Source organism: Gymnodraco acuticeps, unplaced genomic scaffold (assembly GCF_902827175.1).
Source record: "Gymnodraco acuticeps unplaced genomic scaffold, fGymAcu1.1, whole genome shotgun sequence".
NCBI classification, from domain to species: Eukaryota; Metazoa; Chordata; class Actinopteri; order Perciformes; family Bathydraconidae; genus Gymnodraco; species Gymnodraco acuticeps.
Genome location: NW_022990021.1, coordinates 3,580,808 through 3,608,195, shown reverse-complemented (window position 1 = coordinate 3,608,195; position 27,388 = coordinate 3,580,808). Strand labels below are relative to the sequence as shown.

The 27,388-nt window shown below is 44.2% G+C and overlaps 1 protein-coding gene across 1 annotated transcript in view; it reads left to right on the top strand.

Annotated features, from left to right (window-relative positions):
- Positions 1-27,388, top strand: part of gpr158a (G protein-coupled receptor 158a) — an 81,855-nt gene that overhangs the window by 36,336 nt on the left and 18,131 nt on the right. The window contains 3 exon segments of the mRNA XM_034214077.1: positions 9,871-9,920; positions 9,922-10,098; positions 13,071-13,139. Coding sequence (XP_034069968.1) covers positions 9,871-9,920; positions 9,922-10,098; positions 13,071-13,139 — 296 coding nt within the window.

The following is a 27,388-nucleotide window of genomic DNA, read 5'->3' as shown; positions in this document are numbered from 1 at the left end:
AATCAATTTCATTTGACAAAACACTTTACATTTTCAGCTTTTTTGCAACTGTTTTCAATGAGAAACATTTTATAAATCTCTTTCACAGTAATGATACCACAGTAACAGTACAGACAGTTTAACCCTTTATTTTAATGTGTTTCCACTATTTAAATCAGGGGTGGGGAACCTTTTACCTCTCAAGGGCCATTTACATTTTTTCAACATCCTCCGAGGGCCATACAAATGATTGACCTCTGCTTAAAAATGCTACGTGCATGGTTGTGGCATGACCACCAAAACAGAAAGATATTGGACAAGATGTGTGCAAATGTATTTTGTACTTGCTTACCATGCTGCGAATGGATCTGGCCCTTCCTACATCCATGGTTAAACCGTACACCCCAGCGCGTGCACTACGCTCTGCATCTGCCAAACGACTCGTTGCGCCCTCGCTGCGAGGGGGACCCAAGTTCCCATCGGCGAAAACACGTGGGTTTGCTGTCCTGGCTCCAAGATGGTGGAATGAGCTCCCCATTGACATCAGGACGGCAGATAGCTTGCACATCTTCCAGCGCAAACTGAAAACTCATCTCTTTCGACTCCACTTCGAGCGTTAGAACTATTAACGAAGCACTTTTATACTAATAAAGGACTGGCTTACCTAAAGCCAGTTGAGTAGCACTTGAAATGTTTGGCTCTATGAAACCTGATGTACTTATATGATTCTGTTTTCTTCAAGGTTGTGTCTTCCTGGTCGAATGTACTTATTGTAAGTCGCTTTGGATAAAAGCGTCAGCTAAATGCAATGTAATGTAATGTAATGTAATGTAATGTAATGTAATGTATTTAGTTTCCTATCCATGTAGACATGATTTAAGTGGGGGGGGGGGGGACCTAAAATGTTGTCGTTAAAAGCATCAATCTGGTGCACTTTGAGAGACAAATTAGGAGATCTGGATACATCTCTCAACCTCCATATGAAACAGAACTCTAAGCAGATTTTCTTTTTCTTTATGGATATTTTACAAATCACTCCCCTTTCAATCTGTATTCTTGTTTATTAATAACAACTTTTTTTTACTGTCATATAGTATTTTATACCTGTTTACTTTATTCTCTTGTTTTTTTATAACTATATACCTTTTATGACTGGTTGGAGAAAAAGCTTCTTATATTCGTTAGCATAGCTAGCTAACCAGATGCTAATAACAAAAAAGTTCTCATTCATAACACTCCGTTCGATGTCTCACTATGGGATGCGCCTCATTGCGGAGCAAACAGAAGCATCAATCTCATTACGCCAATCCTGATTGGCTGGTGATCTTGACGTCAGCGTCAGGGAATTCACCCCCTATAAGTAGCTTGCGCCACGACGCATGCGTCATTCAAACACCTCTTCTCGCTTCAGAGCACATCTCTATAGTAGCCGGACAAGCTTAACGGTCCACAGACTGAACCCAAATATAACTATTTCGGTCGACGGGCACTCGCCGGCTACTCCTTCTGCTTCGCAAGAAGACGGTAATACTAACGGCAGTTAGTATTAAAATCGACCTCGCCGTTTCTTTCCCCGGAAAGTAAGGTAAGGTTTTGATTTTCCTCAAGCTAGCTACGCACCTGTTGCTAGCTAGCTTCCCCTTACTACCGACACCACGGTAGCGAGGACGCTTTTCTTTTTCTCTCTCACGGAGGAGAAAAGGATTAGAAGTATATTGACACACCAGTCAATATTCTTTGAGAACAAAGGACCCACACCATCCCTTTTTCTCCGGATTAAGGACGGGTTGGTAACACTTTTTCTCTCAACGACGTACCTGTTACGAGCGGGTCCTCTCCACGCCACGAGGCGAACTGGATGGACGCCTCTCCCCCTCACACCAGAGGAGTCAGGGACTCGGAAGCTCGGTCATGCGGCTGCGGGTTGAAGATAGCAGGCACAGACTCACACCAGGTCTGGAACACGCCCAGGAGGCTATCGACAACCCCGGCTCGTGCGGGCATTGTGCCCGTTTCACCCGAAAGAGCCTCCACAGACGGCTAGCACACCAAGCTAGCTTGTTGGAACAGGACTCCCTCATGTCCACTGATTCGCCGTTTGGCAATCAAGACACGGGGGCGTCCGCCGCAGAGACTGAGCTCCTCACTGTGTCGGTCTGGGGCTCACTAACAGCGGCAGCTGCGGAACCGGGATCCCACGCCGTGTCAGGCCGGGACCCGGTGGCGGCAAGAGACGCGGGAACGGAGCCCCACGCCTCACCAGGCGGGAGCTCCCGGCGAGACCTCACCATGGTCTCGCCCGCGGAGGATGTCCTGGAATTAGACTACATGGAGGACGAAGAGGACACCTCTGAGTTCCTCCTGTCTGATTCGGATCAGCAAGAAAAAGATATCTTCATGTCATCGGCTCAAACGGCAAAGCCGGGAGCGATGGCTGCTCTCCCGGGCGATAGCACACCAGCTTCGCCCTGTCTGAGCATAGACCTGCAGGCCGCGTGTCAGCGCACTGCGTCCAGGCTAGACATCCCGTGGTCCGAAATGGCCAAGGAGACCGCCAGTTCTGGTTATGAGGGGAAAGATTATCCCCAAGCAACGAGGACAAGGAGGCAACTCCTCCCGGTCTTCCCGGAGATGTTGGATGAGGTGTCGGTCTCGTGGAGGGACCGACCCTTTAGCAACAAGGCCCCAATCCAGGGTGCCTCCTCCCTAGACTGCGACGGTATGGAGAGGCTCGGCCTGCTCCGCATACCGCCGATGGAACTGCTGGTGGCAGCCCACCTCCTACCGAGGATGGGCCCGTCACCAAGCAGGAACCCCACGCTGCCAGCGAAGGTGGACCGTTTCCAGTCGACCATGACTGAACGGTCCTACAGAGCCGCAGCGTTGTCCGCCAGGGCTCTGAACGTTTCCTCACTGCTAACCGCATACCAAGCGGAGCTCTGTGAGGATATGTCGAGTAATCCTGGACCGGCCGTTCTGGACGAGTTGGTCACAGACATTTGTCTCCGTGTCCAACGCTGCGCCGTCCAGGCCACGGGCAAAACAATGGGTATCATGGTGGTGCAGGAAAGAGCTAGATGGCTCAACCTCACCAACCTCCCAGACCGGGAAAAGGAGGATGTGCTTGACATGCCCATCGTTCCCGAGGCGATTTTCGGCTCCGCTCTTGCCTCCATGCAGAGGAGATGCGAGTCGAAAAAGAAGGAGGACGAGGCCCTCCACCTCTGCCTCCCTCGAAGGGCCCAGCCGCTGCCTTCGCAGCGGCAGCCCTTCGTCCAAGCTGCCCCGAACCCTGCTCGGTTCAAAATACCGAAAACGCAGAGGTCGCAGTCCGCCCCGAGTCCCCAGCCCAGGCAGGGGACGAGGGCGAGCTGGCCTAGAAAATCTCCAGTTCCGGCTGCAGCCCAGGCGCAGCCAACCCAGAATTTCGGCCAGCAGTCGAGGAAGAAGAAGCGAGCGGCGTGACAGCCCCTCCTTATCCCCTCTGTGACAGAGCTGGAAGTCTACGGTTCCCCAGCTCTAAATGTGTTCCCGCCGCCTCGAGAGATGCCTCAACACCATCCTCAAGTCCGCATAAACACATGTCACACACTTATTGATTTTTCTGTCATAAAACATTTTCCGCTGACACATCCAGGCTTCGAGCCAAGGGCGCAGCTCGAAAAAATTAAAAGAAAAACAATAAAAACAATAAACAGTCCGTCAACTGTTCCCCTTCTGAGAGCAGCTACGGCCTCTCTCAAAGGGCGGACAATTGACGGGTCTGTGAAGGCACCACCGTCACGTGCATGCGCAGTGCCGGCTGGGGCTGTAAAGGCACCACCGTCACGCGCAGTGCCGGCTGGGGTCGTGAAGGCACCACCGTCACGCACATGCGCAGTGCCGGCTGGAGCTGTAAAGGCACCACCGTCACGCGCATGCGCAGTGCCGGCTGGGGTCGTGAAGGCACCACCGTCACGCGCATGCGCAGTGCCGGCTGGGGTCGTGAAGGCACCACCGTCACGCGCATGCGCAGTGCCGGCTGGGGCTGTAAAGGCACCACCGTCAGGCGCATGCGCAGTGCCGGCTGGGGTTGTGAAGGCACCACCGTCACGCGCATGCGCAGTGCCGGCTGGAGCCGTAAGGGCACCACCGCCACACGCATGCGCTGTGTCGGTGGGGATTGTCGAAATGGGGCACCACAGTGCTCAGACACTGGAGGGCCCCATAACACAACAAATAGAGACTCAGAGGGGAAGAGACGTGACATCGTAATGTCTGCAGTAATGACTCTTACATGTCTAATATGTGTAATGTGTAATTGTAAAGCGCTTTGAGCACCTGTAAAAGTGCTCTAATAAAAAATGTAATGCATTATTATTATTATCTCAGCTGGCTCTAAGGAGCATACAGCGGGAGATGATCACGCCATCTGCTTGGGTTTCTCAAGACAGTTACACAGAGCTACAGACTCCAAGTCACCGTCACCCCCCCTCGCTTCTCGGGCATTCTGCATTCGCAGGCCCGAGGAGAGTCAGCCCATATTCTGGAGAGAGAGATTCTCTCACTCCTAGAAAAGAGGGCTATATCTATTGTACCCGCCGAGCAGAGTCAGGGCGGCTTCTATTCCAAGTACTTCCTCGTTCCCAAACGGGGAGGGAACGGAATTCGGCCAATACTTGATTTGAGGGCTCTGAACAAATATCTAAAAAGATATAAGTTCAGAATGCTCACTCACACATCTCTGCTGCGGCTCGTTCGACAAGACGACTGGTTTACATCAGTCGACCTGAAAGATGCGTATTTTCACATCCCAGTATATTACCCACACAGGAAATATCTGAGATTCGCATTTCAGGGGATCTGTTATGAATACAGAGTACTCCCCTTCTAGTACTACCCCCCGACGTACGGAAGCCGCGATAGCCCTGTTAAGACAACAGGGTATTCGCCTGGCGACCTACCTGGACGACTGGCTGCTTCTCGCACAGTCGGAGGCTGTTACGCAGACAAATGTCCTCGTAAAGCACCTGCTCAACCTGGGTTTCATAATAAACACAGAGAAGAGCATGTTGTGCCCCGCGCAGACTATACTCTTCCTGGGTTTACGCCTGAACTCGGTGCCCTTTTCAGCTCGCTTGTCAGCGGAAAGAGTGAAAGCTTTCAGAGCTTGTCTCGCTCTTTTCCAGCTGCGCAAACATGTTCTCTTCAGATCATGCCTGCGATTGCTGTGGCTCATGGCGTCAGCCATCCTGGTCGTACGACTGGGACGCTTACACATGAGGGAGTTTCAGCGCTGGGTGGCCGCCCCTAAAACTAAACCCTGCGCGCCATGGCGCGCGGAGAGTGATGGTTACTGTGAAATGCGTAATGGCACTGCGCCACTGGCTGCACCCGACTTTTCTAGTACGAGGTGTGCCTATGGGTGCTGTCCTTTCACGGAAAGTGGTCACCACGGACGCATGTCTGACAGTTGGGGAGGTATTTATGAAGGTCGCCCGGTGAGGGGTCTCTGGAGAACATAAATTACCTGGAGCTTTTAGCGGTGTTTCTCACCCTAAAACGCTTTCTGCCTTTCCTCAGGGGACATCACGTCCTCGTGAGGACAGACAATACGACCACAATATCGTATATTAACCGCCAAGGGGGTTTGCGTTCTCTCCAGTTACACACACTGGCGCGCAAACTGATCCTATGGAGCGGTAGACGTCTCCTCTCTCTGAGAGCGACGCACGTACCGGGAGTGATGAACCTCGGGGCAGATCTACTGTCCAGAGGTATACCACTTTATGCAGACTGGACTCTACATCCAAGGATTGTGAGCCAGCTGTGGGTGCGTTACGGCAGAGCCGCGGTGGATCTGTTCGCATCGAAAGACAACGCTCAGTGTCAGCTGTTCTTTTCGATGCGCGATCTAAATGCACTGTTAGGCGTGGATGCACTCGCGCACGATTGGCCCCCGGGCCTTCTGTACGCGTTCCCACCCCTGGCTCTGATACCCCCAACTCTGGCCAGAGTGAGAGAGCAACGCCACACACTTATCCTGATAGCTCTACACTGGCCAGCTATGTACTGGCTAGCGGAGATATATCAGCTGCTGTGCGGGCAGCCATGGCAGCTCCCACTACGCAGGGACATACTGTCCCAAGCGGGGGGGGGCGATCTTTCACCCACACCCAGAGCGCTTGGCTCTATGGGCCTGGCCCGTGAGTGGTACAATCTGAATACAGTGTGACATGAAGCTGACCCTGGCAGCTACCAAGCGAGCCAGTGGCACTCATGCGCTATCTGTACAGTCTTCATGCACTCAGTTCGCCCCAGGGCAAACAGAGTGTGGTTGAAGCCCAACCCTGCCTTTATCTTAAGGCGGTTGGTTCAGGTACCACATTTGACATTGAGGCATCCTCCCCGCCACTGTATTCCTCCGGGGAACAGCGGCCGGATTTGCCGTGTCCAGCCGTGCTTTACGCACGTACAGGGACAGATCAAGGGTGCTTCGTCATAATGACCAACCCCTTGTGTCCTGGGCTAACCCTTATAAGGGCAAGCCTGTTACTAAGCAACGGCTCTCCCACTGGTTTGTGGAAGCAATTGCTTTGGGGCCCATACGAGTCAGAGTTCGCAGGCACCCTCGGGTCCGCGAGCTCTTTCGACTCAGGGTTTGGCTGCATCCTGGGCTCTGTCCAGGATGTCTCCCATCCAAGACATTGGTGCAGCGGCGAGCTGGTCCTCGCCGCTCACTTTTGTCCGCCTCTTAACAGGCTGGACGTTCTGCTCCCAGTGTGACTCGAGCAGTGCTGGGCACCTGGTTGAGTCAGAGCTCTACCTGTTAAGTTCTTGTTGGTTTGGTGATTTTCGAGATAAGCTCGTCTGACAATACGGGAGCTACAATTTCCCATAGTGAGACATCGAACGGAGTGTTATGAATGAGAACTATATTTTTTTTTTTCTTTTTTGCGTGTGTTTATAAATTACCTCGAGGGCCGTACCAAATGGTCTCGGGCCCGGAGGTTCCCCACCCCTGATTTAAATCATAAATAAGCTTTACTTGGATTTTGGGGGTGTTTAAGGTTTAGATATTGTAACTGTTTGAGAAATAACACTTGTTCTTCAGAAAGTCATACACATACTGTGAATGAAAGTGAAAACTAAGGTCAACTAAGATTAAACAAAACCATTAATGCACTAGGAAGTCATGAAATAATAGGTATTAATTTTGACATGCAAAGCTGAGACATGCAATCATAAATGTTGGTTTGTATGGGAAATGCATGTACACATTTATGAGGGTTTTATTTTATGAAATCTCATTTATTTTAAGGTTTCTGCCATCACAGGTTTCAAACAACAAAGCAGGCTGTTTTCGAAGAGACCGATCGTTTCATGTCAACCTTTTTATTCTCATTTAGAACACATATACTGCAGCAGATGAGCTAATTTTATGAGTTTGCATGTGCTTCAAGGTTGTATATAAGTATCTTGGGCAGCAGCTGTAAGCAAAAAAAAACACCCTGCTCTTACATTATATAACTTTTTATAAGCATGTTAATGAAAGGGGCATGTGTTACTGCCCTCTCTGAAAATTGAAGTAGCCTCAGTACCTGTGGAGGCTAATCAGGTTCAAGATGGGAAATATCTTTTTAATGGTAGTTAGTTTCTCCAGTTTATTCTGTCTGCTGTGAGTTAATTAAAAAAAGGCTTTGCAGACACAGAACCCCAGTGATTTCCACCTGCCCTCCATCACTCTCACATTTTCATTTCGATCCACTTTCCCTCCTGTCTCATCCCACTCGAACCTCATACAGCACGGCCCTCTGTTTCTATCTCAATTTTACCCTTTTCCCCACTCATTTCCCTCCCTCCCTCACCATCCTATTGCACCAATTTTACACCCTAAAATATAGTCCCTTCATGCACAGAAAGGCAAAAAATGATCTCCGAAGATGGAATTCTGTGCTGTGTGCTCCTGCCTGTTTGTGCTCATGTGTGCATGTCTGCATGAAAGCTCTGTGTGTGTGTGTGTGTGTGTGTGTGTGTGTGGTGTGTGTGTGTGTGGTGTGTAGTGTGTGTGTGTGTGTGTGTGGTGTGTGTGTGTGTAGTGTGTGTGTGTGTGAGTGTGTGTGTGTGTGTGTGTTGTGTGTGTGTGTTGTGTGTGTGGTGTGTGTGTGTGTGTGTGTGTGTGTGTGTTGTGTGTGTGTGTGTGTGTGTGGTGTGTGTGTGAGAACACAATAACAGAGAGGAGAGGCAAGCCTGTTAGCGAGGCGTAGTGCTGCAGTCTGGCCCACCATGGGGCCAATAACAAGCCTGTTAATCCACAAGGGGACATCCTTGACACTCCTTTGCAGAGAGAGCCAACCCTCTTCCCTTTGTCTCTCAGTGATCTTCCATTGTGTATATTGCATATAAATATATATATATAAGTGAGGATTTGCTGGAGTTTTGTTTGACTGTCACTCAACTACAGGGGCAACAACCCAATGAGAAAAAGCTGAAGGATATGACTCATTGCTACGGAGATAAGTAGTCCTTTTGAAGGGATCAATGATTTGCAGAGTCATAGTTTTGAAAAATAGGCCAGTTTCTTTTTAAAGGCAAAATCCCTGCAAATCTCTGAGACAATGGCTGTTTCCAATAAAGCCTCCATAAAAGCTCTATTTAAGGCCACCATTCGTTATCTATCCAACCACATGGGTGTCTTTCAGGGGATTTCAAAGCAAACCAATAAGATGTCCACTAGCATTTTGTTGTCCCTGTTTGGTTGTTACCTTAGCTTACCCTGGAAGGAGGTTTTTTTACTTGACCACGTTTGGCACCACAGCAGCTCTTTTAGGAGGAAGCAGTAAGTGGTTTAAATGGCTGGTTTTATACCTTAACCTCAGTTGAGATTCCTGAATTTTTTACCCACCCAGATCTTGTGCTTTTTATTCGTTTATCCAATCCCCCCGTCGTCAGACTCCCCATCGTCCATGTCCTTGTCAGGATAAAAATGACTATGTTCTGGCATGTCTCTGTGTGATTTTTACGAAGAAACTGCAGTTATCAGCCTTGTATGATATGCCAGTGACGGAACTACGTGCTGCAGTGTTGACTTTTCATGTTCACACATATAGATCCATCTCCCTTGTGTTGACACAATGTCGATGAATCCTTGTAAGGTCAGAGAGGGATAAGCACATATAAACTCAAAACGCTACAGCCTGTCATCGAAGCACTTCATCTCCTTTATCTATTAATACTGGTATCATATCCAGTAGAAAATTCAATAACATGGAAACATAAGAAAGGTCTATTTAATGCTTCAAAACATATTTTTATGGTCAAGTATAACACTCATGATTCTGTCCTCACGCACGCACATACAGTATTTAATTACATTCCCGTTTAACATTTTGGCCTATTTTATTTAAACATAACGTGAAGCTGAGCATAAAAACAAATGATCCAATCATTGTTTTTGCAACAACTGTACTATTTGTAACCATTGAACCGTTTGCTCGTTGCTTTTTGTGTCAAATGAACAATGAATTCAAAAGCTTTTTGAAGCTTTTATCCATTACTTGGCGCTATCTATTTAAAGCCTGTGTCAAACAACTGTTTTAATTCATCAGTAACTTGTAGCTATGTAACTTCAACATTTCTTCTTTTCCTTATGGCTCACCTCACTCCACACTTTCTAACCAGTTTACACATTCTCAAGCTAAACACCTGTTTGCCAGGTTTTACATTAATACATATATATATATTCAAATGATCTCCTTGGTACATGTAGCCCTAGCTAAAAATCGCTGTATTGGAGCACACAAAAAAGGATATCTACCTAAGGTGAATAAGCTTGATCAATGACAATGACAGGTCTGGGTTAAAGCTTTTATGAATATTTAGTGATTAAACTCCCATCTTATTTTTTAACAGGGATGGGACGAAAGGGAAAAGCTGCAGAGAGCGGTCCCAATGCAGACGAGGGGGTCTTCCAGCGACTGTCTGCCATGCCAGCAGGGCTGCGCATTCTGCAAGGACGACACCCCCTGCGTGGCCCGAGAGGACGGCCCCCTCCGCCTGGCCATGCTCTCCTTCCAGTGCCTCTGCATGCTCATAGTCTTCATCAGCATGATACTCGTCTACCACTTTCGCAGGAACAAGGTATGCATCATTACACGCTCACAACATCATCCTCTTACAGAGTCTGTCATTTATTATATTAAAGCTGACATAGTTTGTGAGTGAGATATTGAGATTGAGATATTGAGTGAGATATTGTTACAGGGACTAAACTACCATTGCTACAGAGAGGCTTAAGCTTTTTTTTTTGTTATTATTCCATTATTACTAATGTATGGAATCCCGCCACAGAAAAGAAGAAAATGTATCCTTTAAGTCCTAATTATGCCTTACTATCTCACTATTATCATTTACTATCTCATTATTAGGACTTACTATCTCATTATTATGACTTCCATACATTTGCGCCACAGAAAAGTAAAAAAATGTATCATGTAGGTCATAATTATGACTTACTATCTCACTATTATCATTTACTATCTCATTATTAGGACTAACTATCTCATTATTAGGACTTACTATTTCATTATTAGGACTTACTATCTCATTATTTATCATAAATAGGATTTTTTTTGTCTTTTCTGTGGCACAAACGGGCCTCCATATTAATATTTTTTGACAGAGGTTGCCGCCAATTGTTTCAGGGAATTTGTACTGTCATCATAAAAAGTGAAAGTTTTAAAACTCATCAGTGCAAAAAAAGACACAGATTCAAATCACAATAACAAAATCATGACAGTTGTGCGTTTGATGTTTTCTGTGCCATGGTCATCAAAGCCACTTGGATCAATAAACCAGTAAATCCGTATGTGAGTGGTCAAAATATAGCTTTGAAATTATTTCAAACAGCTCGGGCACTGTGGACGTCAGCAACTTGGAAAGAGACCAGTGTGTGCAAATGCATCCACTTAAGCTAATTTGATTCATACATAGGGCCACTGACCGCTTCATGCTTCACAGTTATACTAATAAGATGTTGGCATATCACTTTCCTGAGCTGAAATAATCACTAGTACTTCATTATTTTGTCCTAAAATCTATCTTTTTTGTGGAATGTGGCAGTGAGAAATGTTGATTTAGTTCACAGGTTTGCTGACGGTGTCAATGTCTTCTAATTTATTCAGAAATAATATATTCTCTTAATCAAATTTAGAGGTGAGGCCTTTCCCACATCGAAAGGTGAAACCACTTCACAAGTCAGCTAAATATTCATGAAAGCAAAGTATCAAGTCTCTAAATTTAGAATGTTTGTGTTATAGTTATCTTTCTTGGTGTAAACGTCAGTTTCCCAACAGATTGTTTCAGTTTCTACTGAAAATGCAAAAACTTCATCACTGCAAATACAAATGTAACAAATAGCACTAAACAGAATGAAATTATACTTCTGAATGTATCATTATCATGCTGGATAATGTCCTGTTTTATAGTCTGATGAGCTCAACTTACCCGAAAGTCGGTGATAGTAGCGATTCATTAACTTTCTACTAAGTAAACTTTTGAACAAACTTATAAAATCCTCTGAGGCTCTAGAGATGTTACCGTCAATTAATTGGCTTAATTAAAGGCTTTGTCTTGAGCATTAGACATGTAAGGATTAGCCTGAAGATTCACCACATTCCACATTCCTGAAGACTGCCATTATCACGCAGAGTTCAACAAAGGATTGCTTCCGTGTTTAAATAAGATAAAAGTCACCCTGGGGTTTCATATCATTTAAACACCACTTGTGTAATAACCCAATCATCTTATCAAGCTAAATACAAGAGATTATTTAACTTTGCGATAAAATCTAATTGGTTCATTTCCATAAACAAATGAGTTCATTTGGGTTGCAGATTTGAATATAACTTTAAAAAGATCTTACATTCGTCTGGTTCATAGATGTGGCCTGAGTTTATTTATTCTTAAAATAATTAAGCATTTTGTCAGTTAGAGGGTGATATTTCTGTTAAATATATTTTTCAATTGGAGCAAAGAAGGAGCCTTAAAATGTTGACCCCTCATATAAAAAGTCCTTGAGGCACAGGCTTTCATTGTTCTTTGTTCTCTTTCAAACAACAAAGCTCCCTTCCCATTTGAAATCCTGGAATATAAAGATACGCCGCTGTCAAAGACTTATTTAGACCTGCTGCAATATGAAGGGCATTTTAAGAGCTATACTACAAACTCCCCTATGTACATTTTGTAAAAAAGGGGAAAACATTCATGTGTAAAAATGTAAAGATTTTGGACAAAACAAACCTGCCTCTGTTGCATTTTAGCCTCTTTTAGCTTGTTGTCTCGGTTGCTTTAATGTATTGATTCTCAGTTGAATGTTGACTCCTATTGGTGTTGTCTCCTCCAGTAATGAGCTGTTTAAAACTATCAAATTGTGAAAAACGGAAAGACTAACCAAGATTGTTTGGATTTGTTTTATTTTGTTTCTGTTGAGTCTAAATTAATTGGTTTTATCATTACCTAATGTCCTACAGAAATGCTCTAAGTCAAGAAAAGATACAATGATACTAATAGAGAGTGCAAAACAATAAGGCACTGAGGCTAAAAAACCATACTATTGCCCTTTAGATGTGCTGTAAACATGTTTTTAGATGTATTTTGAATAGGCTTTTCAAGAGGTAAATGTGATGTTTGCTGACAAGGTGTCTTTGAGCAAAGATTCTAATAATTGCATGTTTTGATGTAGATTCATCAACCAATTAACTAAATCGCTGCTGGTTCCATTTATTATGTATTAACTTCACCACGCTTCACATAGCATCAAACCAGAAAAGGGACGAAATTAGTGTCACTCTCAGTGTCAAATTCCAAACAAAATCAATTGGAGCCAAAGGTTATTAATCCCTGTGACTACTGAAGAGTATTTATCCTGAAATGTAAATGTTGCTCTATGTACAGTATGCTGGCAGGCTAAATAATACACAGTTTTAACACAGTAACAGTACATAGTAAGGAAATAGTACTACAACATTGTATTGACAGGTTGTTGCCCCATACCTAAGTGGCCAAAAGTCAGTTAGTGTGGTTAATGATTGGTGTAATTTCTTTTTTCGCAGAGTATCAGAGCATCAGGTCTAGTCCTACTGGAGGCCATTCTGTGTGGAACTCTGCTTCTCTACTTTCCGGTAAGCCCGTGCTCGATTCCTGACATGTTTTCTGATAAACCTCATGCCATGCTCCTTTGAGCTGAAAATTAAATGTTCTTCTTGACTGAAGCTTGACATTCAGTTTGACCTTCAGTTTGCGCTGTCGCTCATTCCTCAAAAACTGAACATAGTTTCATTTCTCAGGCAGTGGCACAGAGCAGAACTGTTTTCCGTGTCGGATAGCACAAACCTCACTCCATAAATCATACATGTTTAGTTTTTTCGACAGCCACATGGAGCTGCGATAAGCATGGTTTTCACAGCCTAGGTATGATAAACACTGTCAGAGACAAACATCCCAGGGCTTGTTGGTGACCTCCTGCTGACTGTACACAGAGCGGGCCAATGAACAACAGCATGTTGACCAGCCAAGCTGTGCTGCTTCATACAGACTGCGCTCATTTAGACCATTATACAGAATAAACTCAAATACATTTTATTTAACCTTAAGAATTGAAGCCCCAGTTTTGATCTAAGACATATTTTTCAATTTGTCTCCATCAAACTGGTCAATTTAAAAGAAAATGTATTAGTTATTATTAGATTTTGATTGACTGACTTTACAGTTGTTAACCTTTAAACAGCCATTTTCCTTATGTGTGATTCATCTATTTTAAACAATCAGACTATATTTAGAGCTAAAAATAATTAATCTGTCATCTTCCAAGCAAAATGTCAAATGTGTGTATTTTATGCTTTTGTTTGGTTTATTTATGGGTTTTTGGCTGTTGTATATTAGAAGCGATTTCACTTTTGCCTTTGGAAAATTGGAAAGCAAAATGTCCAATGAACTGATATAATTGTTGGTTGCAACCATAGTACTTTGAACATCAGACAATCTTCTATGGAATTCTCTTTAAAATGAACAGAATGAGCGTAAAGCCAATAATCGAGTTGCTCAATACTGCATGATTATACTCATAAAACGTTCCATACTGGCGGCCTTCTAAAGTTTTGCATACAGACAGAACAGTGGATGTTTAAAGGTTAAAGTATAAGCAAAGAAAGTGTCAAAGTATTGAATAAAGATAGTGGATGTCTTACTATAGAGCACAAAATCAATAGAAGTAGCATTCTGAGATGTTCCCTCTTGGCATTGGTTTTGGTTGTTTCTTTTGGCCCCGTGACTTCTTGGGATAAAACCCAAAGATTAAGTCTCTAGTCGAACGACTGAATTTGTCTTATGTGAGACTGAGACTTTCTTTCTTTGGTGTACCAAGAATCTCATGAATATAAAGTGTTATAAAGCATGTAGAGATAATAGCTTTGTCTGGTTATACACTGCATAAGTAAAAATCAATCCATTATATTTTGTCAAATAAAAAAAAGCAGTTACATTGTTTGCCAACTCTGAAGCACCTCATTATTCCAACAGACTCTGTACAACACCCACATACCATTGATTTACATGAATCTACCATTATGTCTTCCTCTTGGGTGCTTGGGGCATTGGCTAATTGCAATTTAGTTGCAATCATGTGCAGCTATATGCTTAGCCAAGCAATGCAGGGCAAATGTAATTTGCAACTGATTTAGAGCCAGCTAATCAATGCAATTTGCTGCGACAAGCTCCTGGAAGGTACTGTAATAATGTTTGAAGTTTGCAGACCCAAAGCAAGCTGGGACTCAGGTTATTGGTTAGTGAAGGGATGAATAGTAAATGTATCCAGCAGGTGTAGTGAAATGCTAAAAATAGATTGCTTGAAAAAAGGTAGTACAAAGAGAAGTTCACTTGTTATCTTACTTTCTGAATCCTATGAGATGATTCTTTACTTTTATGCTGAAATAGTCACTGTGAACGTTGTCGATAAAAAAAGAAATCTCAGCCTATTCATGGGAAAAGAGCATCTTTCTGCATGGCTAGATTGATCTCCACCCTAATGCATTTCCATGTCTCCCATGCGAATCCCACAAGAGCTGTGAGGGTGAGGCGCATCACTCCCAATCTAAATATAGATTTTGAAATATTCCACCGCTGCTGCTTCTATTTTAAATAATTCCACTGTTATTAAGCAGCGAGAGATACATCTCATGGCATTCGGCTTTGTGGAGTAATGCAATACAACCCGGCCCTCTTCCCCCGCCCTTTCCTCCTGAGTGTGTCACATGCAATAACTTCAGCCCCCCGACTTTGAAATGAAAAGGGAGCGCAGAAGGAGAGAGGCAAAATTATGGCAGTGCCAAAGCCAGCTATTTCTGTCTGGCTGTGGATATGAGAGGGGCGGGGGGACATGCATTTGTGATTCACAATGTGATCCCTGGATTAGCTTGCCAGCCCTGTGTTTGTCTCTTTGCAGCTTCTTATTGATGCTGCTGGGAAGGATGGGTTGGGAGTAAAGTGACAGAGTTTGAATTGCTATTGCTGCTTGTTTTAGATTTTTTCCAAATGCTGCCATCTCCTCCACTCAGGCCAGGAATACTTTTAAACAAGACGAATGAATCAGAGGCGCTGCATAGTGTGCGGCCACCCAGCCTCAACTCGTAAAAGACACTGATAGGTGCTTTAAAATAATGGAGGAAAATGCTAAAAGCAGATTAATTTAACATAATTTTCTTGTTGTTGCAAGCTTCCAATAATTTAAAGAAGAAAAAAATGCATTTGGTTTTAAAGGCTAATGATGCAAATTTGATTCAAGCATGAAGTACTATATTAGAACTTCTCATGCTCCACAATAACTGTTTTGGAAGAAAAAAATTGAAATAGTTATTTCAGCCTATGACCAAGAATGAGGTCACAATATCATAAGATTAGATCACTGCAGAAATCACCAAGTTCTTAACTGAATGTAAAACCAGTGTATGAGTCCTATTTACCCTTTACTACCTTCTTCCCATCTGTGTGTAGCTCAGAGACACCACTCTCTTCCTGCATGTTCTCCCCTGTGAGAAATGTCATCTGTTCTGCTGCTTATGCATTCATAAATGTTAACTCGTATGTAGAAGTGGAACAAGTGTTCAAATTACTTATTTCTTCTGTTGTGGCTTTGCAGTTCACATTCCAGAGATTCATTCAAATGTGTCATACCTGATCTGTAAAACTACCTGCTTATAGTTAGAGAAAAAGTCTTGGGTCATGTCAAGAAATCAACATAAGCTGCATAACTACGGCCAAAAGGGTGGGTGGAGGGGGTCTGGAGGACGGGTTTGGACTCAGGGGGGCTGGTCACGAGGGCGAAGGCAGCGGCTGGAAGAGTCAATGGGCTGGGCTCGAGGGCGAAAGCCGCGGCAGTGAAAGTCAGGGGGCCGGGCTTGAGGGCGAAAGCCACTTGGGAACTCAGGAGGCCGGGCACAAGGACGGGCAAGAAGGCGGCGACGGGACAACTCCGGAGGACGGGCAGGAAGGCGCAGACGGGACAGCTCCGGAGGACGGGCAGGACAGAGGCGGGATAGCTCCGGGGGCCGGGCAGGACCCGGTGTCGGCTGGACAGGAACCGGAGCCGGCGGGACAGGCGTAGACGGGATCATGGACGGAAAATCGGCTGGTGTCAGTGGGATCCCAGAAGGAAAAGGACACGGTGTCGGCGGGATAGTCACCGGTGTTGCCGGGACAAGTGTTCCCGACAAGACAAGGGTTGTTGTTGGCAGGAACCCCGGTGGAACAGGTGTCGACGGGACCTCCAACAGGACAGGACACAGAGATGGCAGGACACAGAGATGGCAGGACACGGAGTTGGCAGGACCCTGAGCGGAACCCCCAACGAAACAGGACATGGAGTTGGGAGGACCCCCGACGAAACAGGTGTCGGCTGGACCCTCAACGGAACAGTTGGCAGGACCCACAGCGGGACCCCCGACGAAACAGGTGTTGGCTGGACCCTCAACGGAACAGTACATGGAGTCGGCGGGACCCCCACGAAACAAGTGTCGGCTGGACCCTCAACGTAACAGGATATGGAGTTGGCAGGACCCCCGGCAGGACAGCAGTCGACGGGACCCCCAACGGGACAAAGCATGGAGTTGGGACATGAGTCGGTGTGCCCCCCGATGAAGAAATGACTTGAGAAGGGACTTGAGAAGGGACTAGAGAAGGGACTTGAGAAGGGACTTGAGAAGGGAACTGAGAATGGATTTGAGACGGGACCCGAGAAGGGACTTGAGAAGGGACTAGAGTAGGGACTTAAGTACGGACTTGAGAAGGGACTTGAGGAGGGACTAGAGTAGGGACTTGAGAAGGGGCTTGAGAAGGGGCTTGAGAAGGGCTTGAGAAGGGACTAGAGAAGGAACTTGAGAGGGGACTTGAGAGGGGACTTGAGTGGGGACTAGAGAAGGGACTTGAGAAGGGACTTGAGAAGGGACTTGAGAAGGGACTTGAGAAGGGACTTGAGAAGGCCAGAACAGCGACAGGACACGGGGAACTGGCGTCGGTCGGAACGCCGACATGACCACGGGGGGCTGGCGTTGGCCGAAGAGCCAGTACTGAAGCCGAAACTGGAACCGGAAACATGGCTGCTGGAGCCGGAACCATGGCTGCTGGGGCCGGAACTGGAGCTGGAACCAAGGCTGCTTGGGCTCGGGCCAGTCGCTTGGGTGCTGGGGCCTTAGCCGAAAGCTTTGCTGCTGGGGCAAGGGGTTTGAGGCAGGTATGCATACTGTCTGGGGAAGTCACAAATGTCCTCAACATTTCTGGCAGTGAGCTTCCCAGCCAGGGCTTATCTGCCACTTCCCAGCGTGCCTGTGAAAGAGTGGCCTCCTGAGCCTCTTTACAAGGAGCCCTCCTCCACACTCCAAAAATACACAACATCTTGTACGAAAGCTCATCAAGAGCATCCTCAAAAATGACTGCTTTGTCCATACTTGGTCTGTTCGTACTGTCAGGGTTGGGGAAAAATAGGACCCAAATGCAGTAAGAGGACTAAAAAAGGTCAAGTAACAAAGGAAAAACAAGAAACTACTTAACATAAACAAAACCGGGGAGCACGACGAGAACAAACTTACAAGAAGCCAGGAACATGGACAAAAACGGGCAGGTAACATGGACTTCAAAAACGGCAGGTAACATGGACAAGCATAGACGGTCAGGGAACAAGGACATGAAGAGACGGCGAACAGACAAGGAGCACAGGGGAAGACAAGACTAAATACACAGAAGGGTAATCACAGGACAAGACACAGCTCGACAGGGGAGGCAGAAACACAAGGGCAACAGGTGAACACAATCCGACAATCAGACACACCAGGGAAACTAAAGACAGGAAGGCAAACACAAGAAGTAGGATCAGACAAGACACAAGGAGGAAAACATTTCAAAATAAAAAGGTGAAAAAATTCAAACATAAATCCAAAACCATGACAACTTCTTCCTTACTTATTTAAGAGGCCATTTGTACATCAAGGTCATCTTAAGTTAAACAAATGACCAACACTGTTTTTTGTAATAGCATTGACAATTATGGACATGCTAAATTGCTCAAAACTACATCATGCTATTTCCCGTTAACTCAATATTGTTAGAGTGAGCGAAGGGAATGTCAAAAAAATCTTTCCAATTTTTAAGCAGTGACCTTTGAGAACTATTCCCCCGTCCTTCATCACATGTATTTCCACCTGTCCAATCTCAGCATTGTCTTGGTGCCACCTCATCCCATCTCAGGGATCTGTCGTGCATGGAAAACAGGCCAAGCTTCGCAGCACATCGGGGGGCTAATGAGAAACAGTATGGCCATGGGATAATGTATCCTGACCTGACAGGCCGTGGAACACAGTCTGACAGACTTCTCTCTCCCGTGCTCTGCCTTCATCCAAGCTGTTCTGACACTTTCATTCTGACTTAAGTGGATCTGGAGGGATGCTGTTTGCATTTAGAGCCCTCCTTTCTTACCATGCTTCTTGCTGCAGAGTGCTGTGGAGTCCTCCAAAATATAAGTAGAAATGTACTTCGCAGCTATTTACGTAAACAGACAGACCAGAACAATTTGACATTGGAAAAAGAAAGATGTTAGCTAATGACTGTTTCAATGCTGAACAACGGCAAAATGACAGTTTTCATTGGTCCCTCTTCTTTAGAGAAGACCTGGAAATGATGGATACAGGGATTGTGTTAAAATAAATAGGCACGCACTGACTGATAATAATGATCCCGCCACCAAGCACAGATTAAAACTAAAGTAACAAACCTGTTTTTAATGTAAGAAGTAAAAGTACAGGTATTTGTGTTAATATGTAAGAAGTAAAAGTAAAAAGTCGTCAGAAAAATAAGTAGTGGAGTAAAGTACTGATACCAGAAAAATGTACTTAAGTACAGTAACGAAGTATTTGTACTCCACTACTTCCCACCTCTGATCTGAAGGGATGCTGTTTGCATTTCGAGCCCTCCTTTCATACCATGCTTCTTTCTGCAGAGTGCTGTGGAGTGCTCCAAAACATAAGTTGAAATGTACTACGCAGCGTTCTATTTACATAAACAGACAAACCAGAAAAATTAGACATTGGAAAAAGAAAGATGGCTTCAAGACATGATGGAACTACACAGGCTATGAGTCCCGTTGTGCCCAAGCAAGATGGGAAATAACTGTAAGGATCAAACTGGTGATGAGGAGGGAAGGGAATTGTGGGATCTGAGCGTCAGCCATCTCTGGTCTTGCGAGTGCAGAGTGTGAGCTGGATGTAATTTACACCGGGCCCACCTCAGGGAGCAGAAGAAAGCATTACCTCCCTCCAGAAAGCTACCCTTCCCATGTGGCGGTGGGTGTCGGATTTCATATAAAAATGGATCCATTGCTATTATAACACCCCACCCCCTCCTCTCATGGTCTCATACTGAATGTGTTTTGCAGATTAGGAAAAAAGAAGAAAGAGACGATTGGAAAGATGATGACCAGAGAAAGTGGGGCGAAGGCAGACTGGATGTCTGTCACTCTTTTGTGTCAAAACATTTGAAATAGCACAAAAGCTTTGTTGTGACAGAATGATTCCTGAGGCTGATCCATTCCATTCTCTTCTCAGATGGAGAAAGTCACGCTAAATGGCTGAAAGTCTTTTATCTTTTAGCTAGTAGCTAAAAGATTAAAATTCAGCGGCGTCTGTTCTTCAGACTGGAACTGGCTAACGTGTTCAGTGTGAGTCACTTTAATATCTGCAAACTGATGTGTTTATACTGCATCATTGACAGATGACTAATAAATTATATTTTATTTTAGCATTTTCATTTTCAGTAAGTGCTCCATTAGTACGAGGTTGCTCTTTCAGCCGTCATATCTGCCAATCACAATAATAATTCAGCGGTTCAAATCATAATTGAGAATTCCTGCTAAGTCTAACAGAGGCACAACTAAGATGCAGTAAAACCGTTTGCATCAGCATTTTCACATTCATTTAGAGATATTATCAAAATTAATAAACATTTCTGAGTGGATTGGCCGCCACAAATCACCAAAGTCTGTTACAGTTTTATTTTGTCCATTAAAGTGGATAAATCATATACAAAGCCTATATTTGAAACATATATTGTAGGGCCATACCTATACAAAACATGTCTGTGAATTTCTTTTGTTCAAAATACCAAAGAGTTCACCCATTGTAGCCATCCCTCATACTGCTCAAACCCTGCTCAAACCCCTCTTTTGAAGCCCTGTTAGAGAAATGCGGATCTTGGGTCCTTAGCTTGAAAAAAAGAAAAGAAGAGGAGGCGGAGCTAATGCCTGATCAGAATTCTTCCGGAGATAAAGTTAAATTCTACTGTGATAAAACGCCATCCTGTTTAAACCACGTCAAGGATTATTTCTGAAATAGTATGGAGCTCAAATACTTTTTCTCTTGCAGGTTTATCACAAGGTGAGTTCTTTTTTATTTCCTGCTTTTTAAACACATGTGCTCAGTTCAGTACAGGTTAGCTCTGAGTGTTAGCAAGGCTTGCTAATGTAAACAAAGACGTCCAAAACACGTCATGCATTGTTTCTGATAGCAACTTTCTGTGGGTCCGCCGCCGATATTACGTCACAGCGGCTGGAATCTATGGCCCCATCTCAGGTCGGTTAAATTAAATCCTTGCTTCCCTCACTTGCGTCGTTCCCTGTGTCTAGTCTCCGAGGCGTGTGGCGCAGTGGATTAGTGCGTTGGTGATCGGATCAGGGGGCTCAAGGGGTCACAGGTTCAAACCCCACTGCAGTCAGCATGTCGTTGTGTCCCTGGGCAAGACACTTCACCCAAAATTGTTCCTGTGGGGATTGTCCACAGTATTGAGTATGTAAGTCGCTTTTGGATAAAAGTCACGGTTAAAGTAACATGTAATAGTAATAATAGTCCCTCCCACCAGGGAAGCATGGAGGGACGCAAGGAAACCACGAGAAGCAGGGGCCGGTCTCAGGTCGACTATTTTCATTTCCTCGCTCCTCGGTCCTCGGTCTCACCGGAAGTTGATTTGTCTGCGCCATCTTGAGTACCATGGCTCTTATTTCTGCCGGAGGACCGAGGATCGAGGAGCGAGGAGCGATAATGGAGGAGCGATAACCGAGGAACCACCAGACCATCCTCCGATGAAATCCTCCGATGAAATCCTCAGATGAAATCCTCAGATGAAATCCTCAGATGAAATCCTCAGATGAAATCCTCAGATGAAATCCTCAGATGAAATCCTCAGATATTCGCCCCGCCCCCTTACTGTGTATCGCTCACTGATTGGACGATGCAGCGCATGCACTGATCTGATGCTTCTTGACATGAGAGCCGTTTCCCAGCGGAGTGCAGAAAATACATGAAACTCACGAGAGTCACTTCTCAGTTTATACCGTGTTTTGTTTCAAATAATGTATCATTTAGTTACAAATATGTGATATATCTGAACAACAAGTGGTCAAAAATCATTTTATTCATTTATTGTTAACATTTTCATGATCGCTTTTTTCATTTTACATTTATTGTCATTTACATTCAGTCAGTCATTAAGTGCTATTACAATGTTAATATGCTACATATACAAACAAACAAAGTGTGCAATCCAATGAATGTTAATCTAACTGGGTTTTGATTGATAATATATCTCTTTTTCTTCTCTCAATTATTTTATTTCTATTGTGCACTCAATATTAATCAAACTATTGTTCGTTTATACATTTTAAGAATGGCGTTTATGTTTTTTGAGAATGAGTTCTTATTTTATTGTATTTATTGGGGTCTACAACAGATGATACAAATGTTTGTCAGTAAATGTGTGGCGGGGGTGTTTGTGAAAACAACAGGGACAGAGCTGCTGGCAGACGAACAGCTGTGCGGTGTCATCACAAACGGACGTCGCTTCATGTGACGCTCCGGAGGAAAGGACGTCCCATTGCTCTTAAAACTCATTTCCCTGCTTCTCGTGGTTTCCTTGCGTCCCTCCATGCTTCCCCGGTGGGAGGGACTAGTCACAGGGAAACTACGCAAGTGAGGGACGCAAGGATTTAATGTAACCGACCTGAGACGGGGCCCCTGCTTCTCGTGATTTCCTTGCGTCCCTCCATGCTTCCCTGGTGGGAGGGACTAGACGCAGGGAAACGACGCAAGTGAGAGAAGCAAGGATTTAATTTAACCGACCTGAGACGGGGCCAGGGAAATTAGTTTTAATGGGACGTCCTTTCCTCCGGAGCGTCACGTGAAGCAACGTCCTTAAACCTTATAGGAACATTATTTGAAAAAAATAAACATCCTAAAAAGGTTATTTGAACATCAGATTAGGTTTCTTTAAAACCTTATTAGAACCAATAGGTAACGTTAGCCAAAGTTGTGAGAACGTTCCCCGCTAGCTGGGATACTTTTGTTCACACACCCCTCAATTTTTTTCCAAGTAACTGATGTTTGACTTGTTCCTATCATTTCTACATGACTGCTAGAGACGACAAAGTGCATGAGACCTATTTTCTCTCTCCTCCCTCCTTCCCATCTGTGTGTGCACCAGCACCTGTGCAGCTCAGAGACACCTCTCTCTCCCTGCATGTTCTCCCCTGTGAGAATTGTCACGCCTCCTGCTCTGCTGCTTATGCATTCATAAATGTTAACTCATATGAAGTAAAAGTAGTCGTTTTCAGAAGGAAAATTAAGCATATTTCTCTAAATGCCTATCAATTGCACTTATATGGTAGCGAAAGTATATCATAATAACAAGTTTCAATTTGTCAAAAACTCACATTTTTAATGGTAACCAACTGTTAGGATCACTGTCAAGGATTGCGGAAAAGGTAGGACCCAAAAGCAGACTACAAAAAGAGTAAAGGTCTATAAACAAAAGCGAGCTTTATTAAACAAAAGCTGATCAACAAAAACATGGCAAGGATATACATGAGGAAGACAACATACCAAAAACGATCGTGACCAACATGAAGGGAGACCGGAGAAACAAACAATGAACCGACAGGGGAACACAGGAAGAGACAAGACTAAATACAGGGAGGGGTAATCACGAGACGAGAAACAGCCGGGCAGGGGAGGCAGAAACACAAGGGCAACAGGTGAACACAATTAGACAATCAGAGACACCAGGGAAACTAACGACAGGGAGGAAAACACAGGGAGAAGGACCAGACAAGAAACAAGGAGGAAAACATGAAACAGGGAGAACAGAACAGCAAAATAAACCCAAACCTAGACATACAAAACTAAAACCGTGACATAACACCAAGATCGTGACACCAAAAAAACCTACTGTATGTAATCAATACCCTGTGGGACCCTGACCTTCATGGTAAAGGGGATAAATCCATGAAGCTCTCCCCCTCTGCACTGACCCCCCGTGCACACACACATTTGCATTTAAACTCTCTACACTTTACAAGTTAATTACACACTGCTGCTCACACTGCATTAGTATAAAAAAAATAATCTACCAGTCTTTATACAAGTGTTATTTGAATATCTCCTGTTTACCCTACAGCAAGAGCTAATTATCAAAAGCGGCCCAGCACAAAATTATTTATGTGTGTGCTATGTTGTGCATCCAGTTGGGCGTCATATTTTAGTTCTGGGTGTGTTACCATTCTCACATAATGCCTTTGGGGACTGCAGAGGGCCAGACATTTAAGTTAAGTGCAAATTTAAGTTAGTTACAAAACACATTTATGGGGTAAACCTGGCTGATATCTATATTCAAGTCACTCTTCAAAGGCATTCATGGTGTTGGGCAAATTAAAAGTGACAGAGGTGGCTGTGTGAAGAATGGAAATGAGCACTTAAGAGATTAGTTTCGTCTGCAGGGATGAAATCTACACAATTACACTACTAAAACTGCTTTTGCCTTACAAACCATCTTTTTTACTACTGCTTCAACTTTAGAAATGACTGTCCTATTTTTCATTTCGCTTGGTAGATGGGTGTAGTATGAAAAGGATAACGCCATTTATTTGGAGCAGATATACGTCATTGTTCACTTTGGTAGTTTTTGACATTCTAATATAGGATGGGATTCCACACTGTACATGACTCCCATCTCACAGGAAGAAATGGCGGCTAGCACTTATTGTGCTAACACCGCTAACAGTCCAAACAAGGAGAATCAACATGACAACTTTACCGTGTTTAACTGGGGGGGAACCTGGGGGTCGACGTCCTGACCCTCACCCCAGTATGAGCGCAGTATAGTGAATATTAGCTAGCCAGTGGGGTCAGTTCAAGAACAGCCTTCAATTGTGCAAATAGACGTTTGTCGTAAAAATGTACAATATATGCAACCTAAAACATTGTCATATTTGAACACTATTTGAAAGAAGTAATGGTGCTTCAAGCTGATGCCTTATTCTGATTCCCTAGTTTCTCAGGAACCCAAGTTAACAATATAAGCAGCGAAGACTCGCTTTACATGGACAGAACAAACACATCACTTAAAACAAAGTTAGGAAATCAGCATCGATGACTGCATGGAAGTAGGCAACATCACCAGCTCCCTGGAAAGCTGCTGCTCGCACCACAGCTGGCTGTGTTGCGTCACCGTGGTTTCAACCCTCCAGAGGGTTACCAAACAACTCACTGAATCTGTGTGTGTGTGTGTGTGTGTGTGTGTGTGTGTGTGTGTGTGTGTGTGTGTGTGTGTGTGTGTGTGTGTGTGTGTGTGTGTGTGTGTGTGTGTGTGTGTGTGTGTGTGTGTGTGTGTGTGTGTGTGTGTGTGTGTGTGTGCGTGTGCGTGTGCGTGTGCGTGTGTGGAGCCAGCCGGTGGGTGATGAAATGAGAGATGATTAGAAATGAAAAGATAACTGCAAATGAAGTGACTGAGTGTTGATTGAATGAGTAAATGGCTGAATGTGTGAATCTTGCTCTTGTTAGGTTTCTCTGTTCTTTTAGTGTCCCATCATTGCATATTCAACTAATGATTATCATTTATTATCTTAAATAGATGGAACAATAATAGATGGATCTTCAAAATCAAATAGCATTGGGAACCTACTGGGATGTCTGCATGACTTTATAGTCTTAGCAAGTGAATAAACAACATCGCTGTTGAAAATGTAGTTTATTCTGGTATTTTTTTCTCTTTCTTTCTGCATATTATGTGTTTGATAAGTGGTCAATATGGTGCTAAGGGGTGGTAACACTTTCAAAGCCCCCAAAATGGTCCCATTAAGAGCCATCATGTCATCATCCAAAAAATAAGACACTGACCCCCACCTCTCAGTTTGTTACAAGTTATTGATAATAAGTGCAACATTATATAATTTCAGTTTAAAGAGCTTCCAATTGATTGGAGAGGAGCAAGTCCTTGCAAGTCAGCAAGTTAACCACCGTGAACTTGTTTAAGATGTGACATTGTACACTTCCAGAACTTTTAGCTGCCTATGGAATCAGGTGTGAATCTGTAGAACACACTGTTCTGTTTTGTAGTTTCCACATGACAAGGCTCTGTTGTAGAGGGCGGATAAAGAACCACGTTGTGTTAAGCCAGGTCTCTAGGGAGTCTTAGGACCAGGCCAGCAGATGTACATAATGGTCAGAAAATGCTATGTATTTCCAAACAGTAAAATACTGTATTTGAGCAAAGGAACTTGAACTTTATTGAAAATGTATCACATCTTATAAAAGGTAAACATCTGTAACACTGATCTAACATTTTTGAAACATCAGCAAATGTAGACTGTTAGGTGCTAAGAGGGCTGATCGATGTTGGCAACGCTCACTCAGCATTTCCAGAAGCCTTTGCTCATGCTGTAACTGAGACAAGACAAAAGGGGGGAGGCAGGTTGAAGAGTAGTAAGTGTGTTGATAATAGTCTCCTCGATATTGATGTCCATTAGATAAGTATACAGCACCCTGAGCCTCTCAATCCCCCACCGTGCAGATTTGCGCGCATATACACATATCATCCGATCCCTTTCGCTTCCCACAGCGATGAATCTAAGATTCCCAGCATTTAGCATTGATTATTAATGGAAGGTTTGCAATGAAAAGGGGGGCAGAAACTGAGCTGCTCTTTATGCACACTGGCTTTAAGAGAAACCAGGGGGTTCATGGCCAGTCTCTTCCCAGAAACCCTTCTGATGGAAAGTGCAGGGCTTACGTAAGGAATTTCTGCTCAGTGTTGTGCTGTCTGAGGGCCACGGCAACTTTTGAGGACAATGACTATGCCTTTTTTTCCCCCAGAAATGGAGTCTTAACATTGGTCTTAGCAGCTATAAGGGACACTGAGTGATGGGATGTACCTTAAGAGCACAGGGGGAATGGATTTGTGGTTGTGTGTTACAGTGCGCACCAGAACTACAATTCAAGCCTCATCATATTATGTAATATTTTCTTAATATTTTACATCGATACAAATGTTAAGGTCATCAAACATATCATTGGGTGGTTGAAACATAATGGAAACTACATAAGCAAGAGAATGTCAAAAGTAACACTGCCTCTCATTGTTTTGGGTGTAAAAAACAATTCTCATTCCAAAACTCGCCTTGTGTGTGGGAAGTCAAAATAGTTTACATGAAAAAAAATAGCTACAAATCTAAAATTCTTTGTGGTTTTGACTAGTGAAAACAAAAGGGCAGGTGAGATCGTACCATTAAAACAAAAGGCTAATGCTTTCAACTGTTGTTTTGCTAAATCATCCAGGAGTCAGCCCTTAAGGGAGCACTACTGCTATTAACACCTATCTGTCTTTATCCCATCACGTACAACAATAGCCTTAAACTGGTACGTGATAGAGATCCAGATGCTATTTGGTAGTTTAATCGAAAACTGAGTCATGAGACATGTTTTCCCCCGGTTCGTTTTTTTGTACTCATCTTCCTCTGCCCTCTTCTTTCCCTGCGGACCTAAATGTGCGTCAGTAAGTTGCTGAGCGC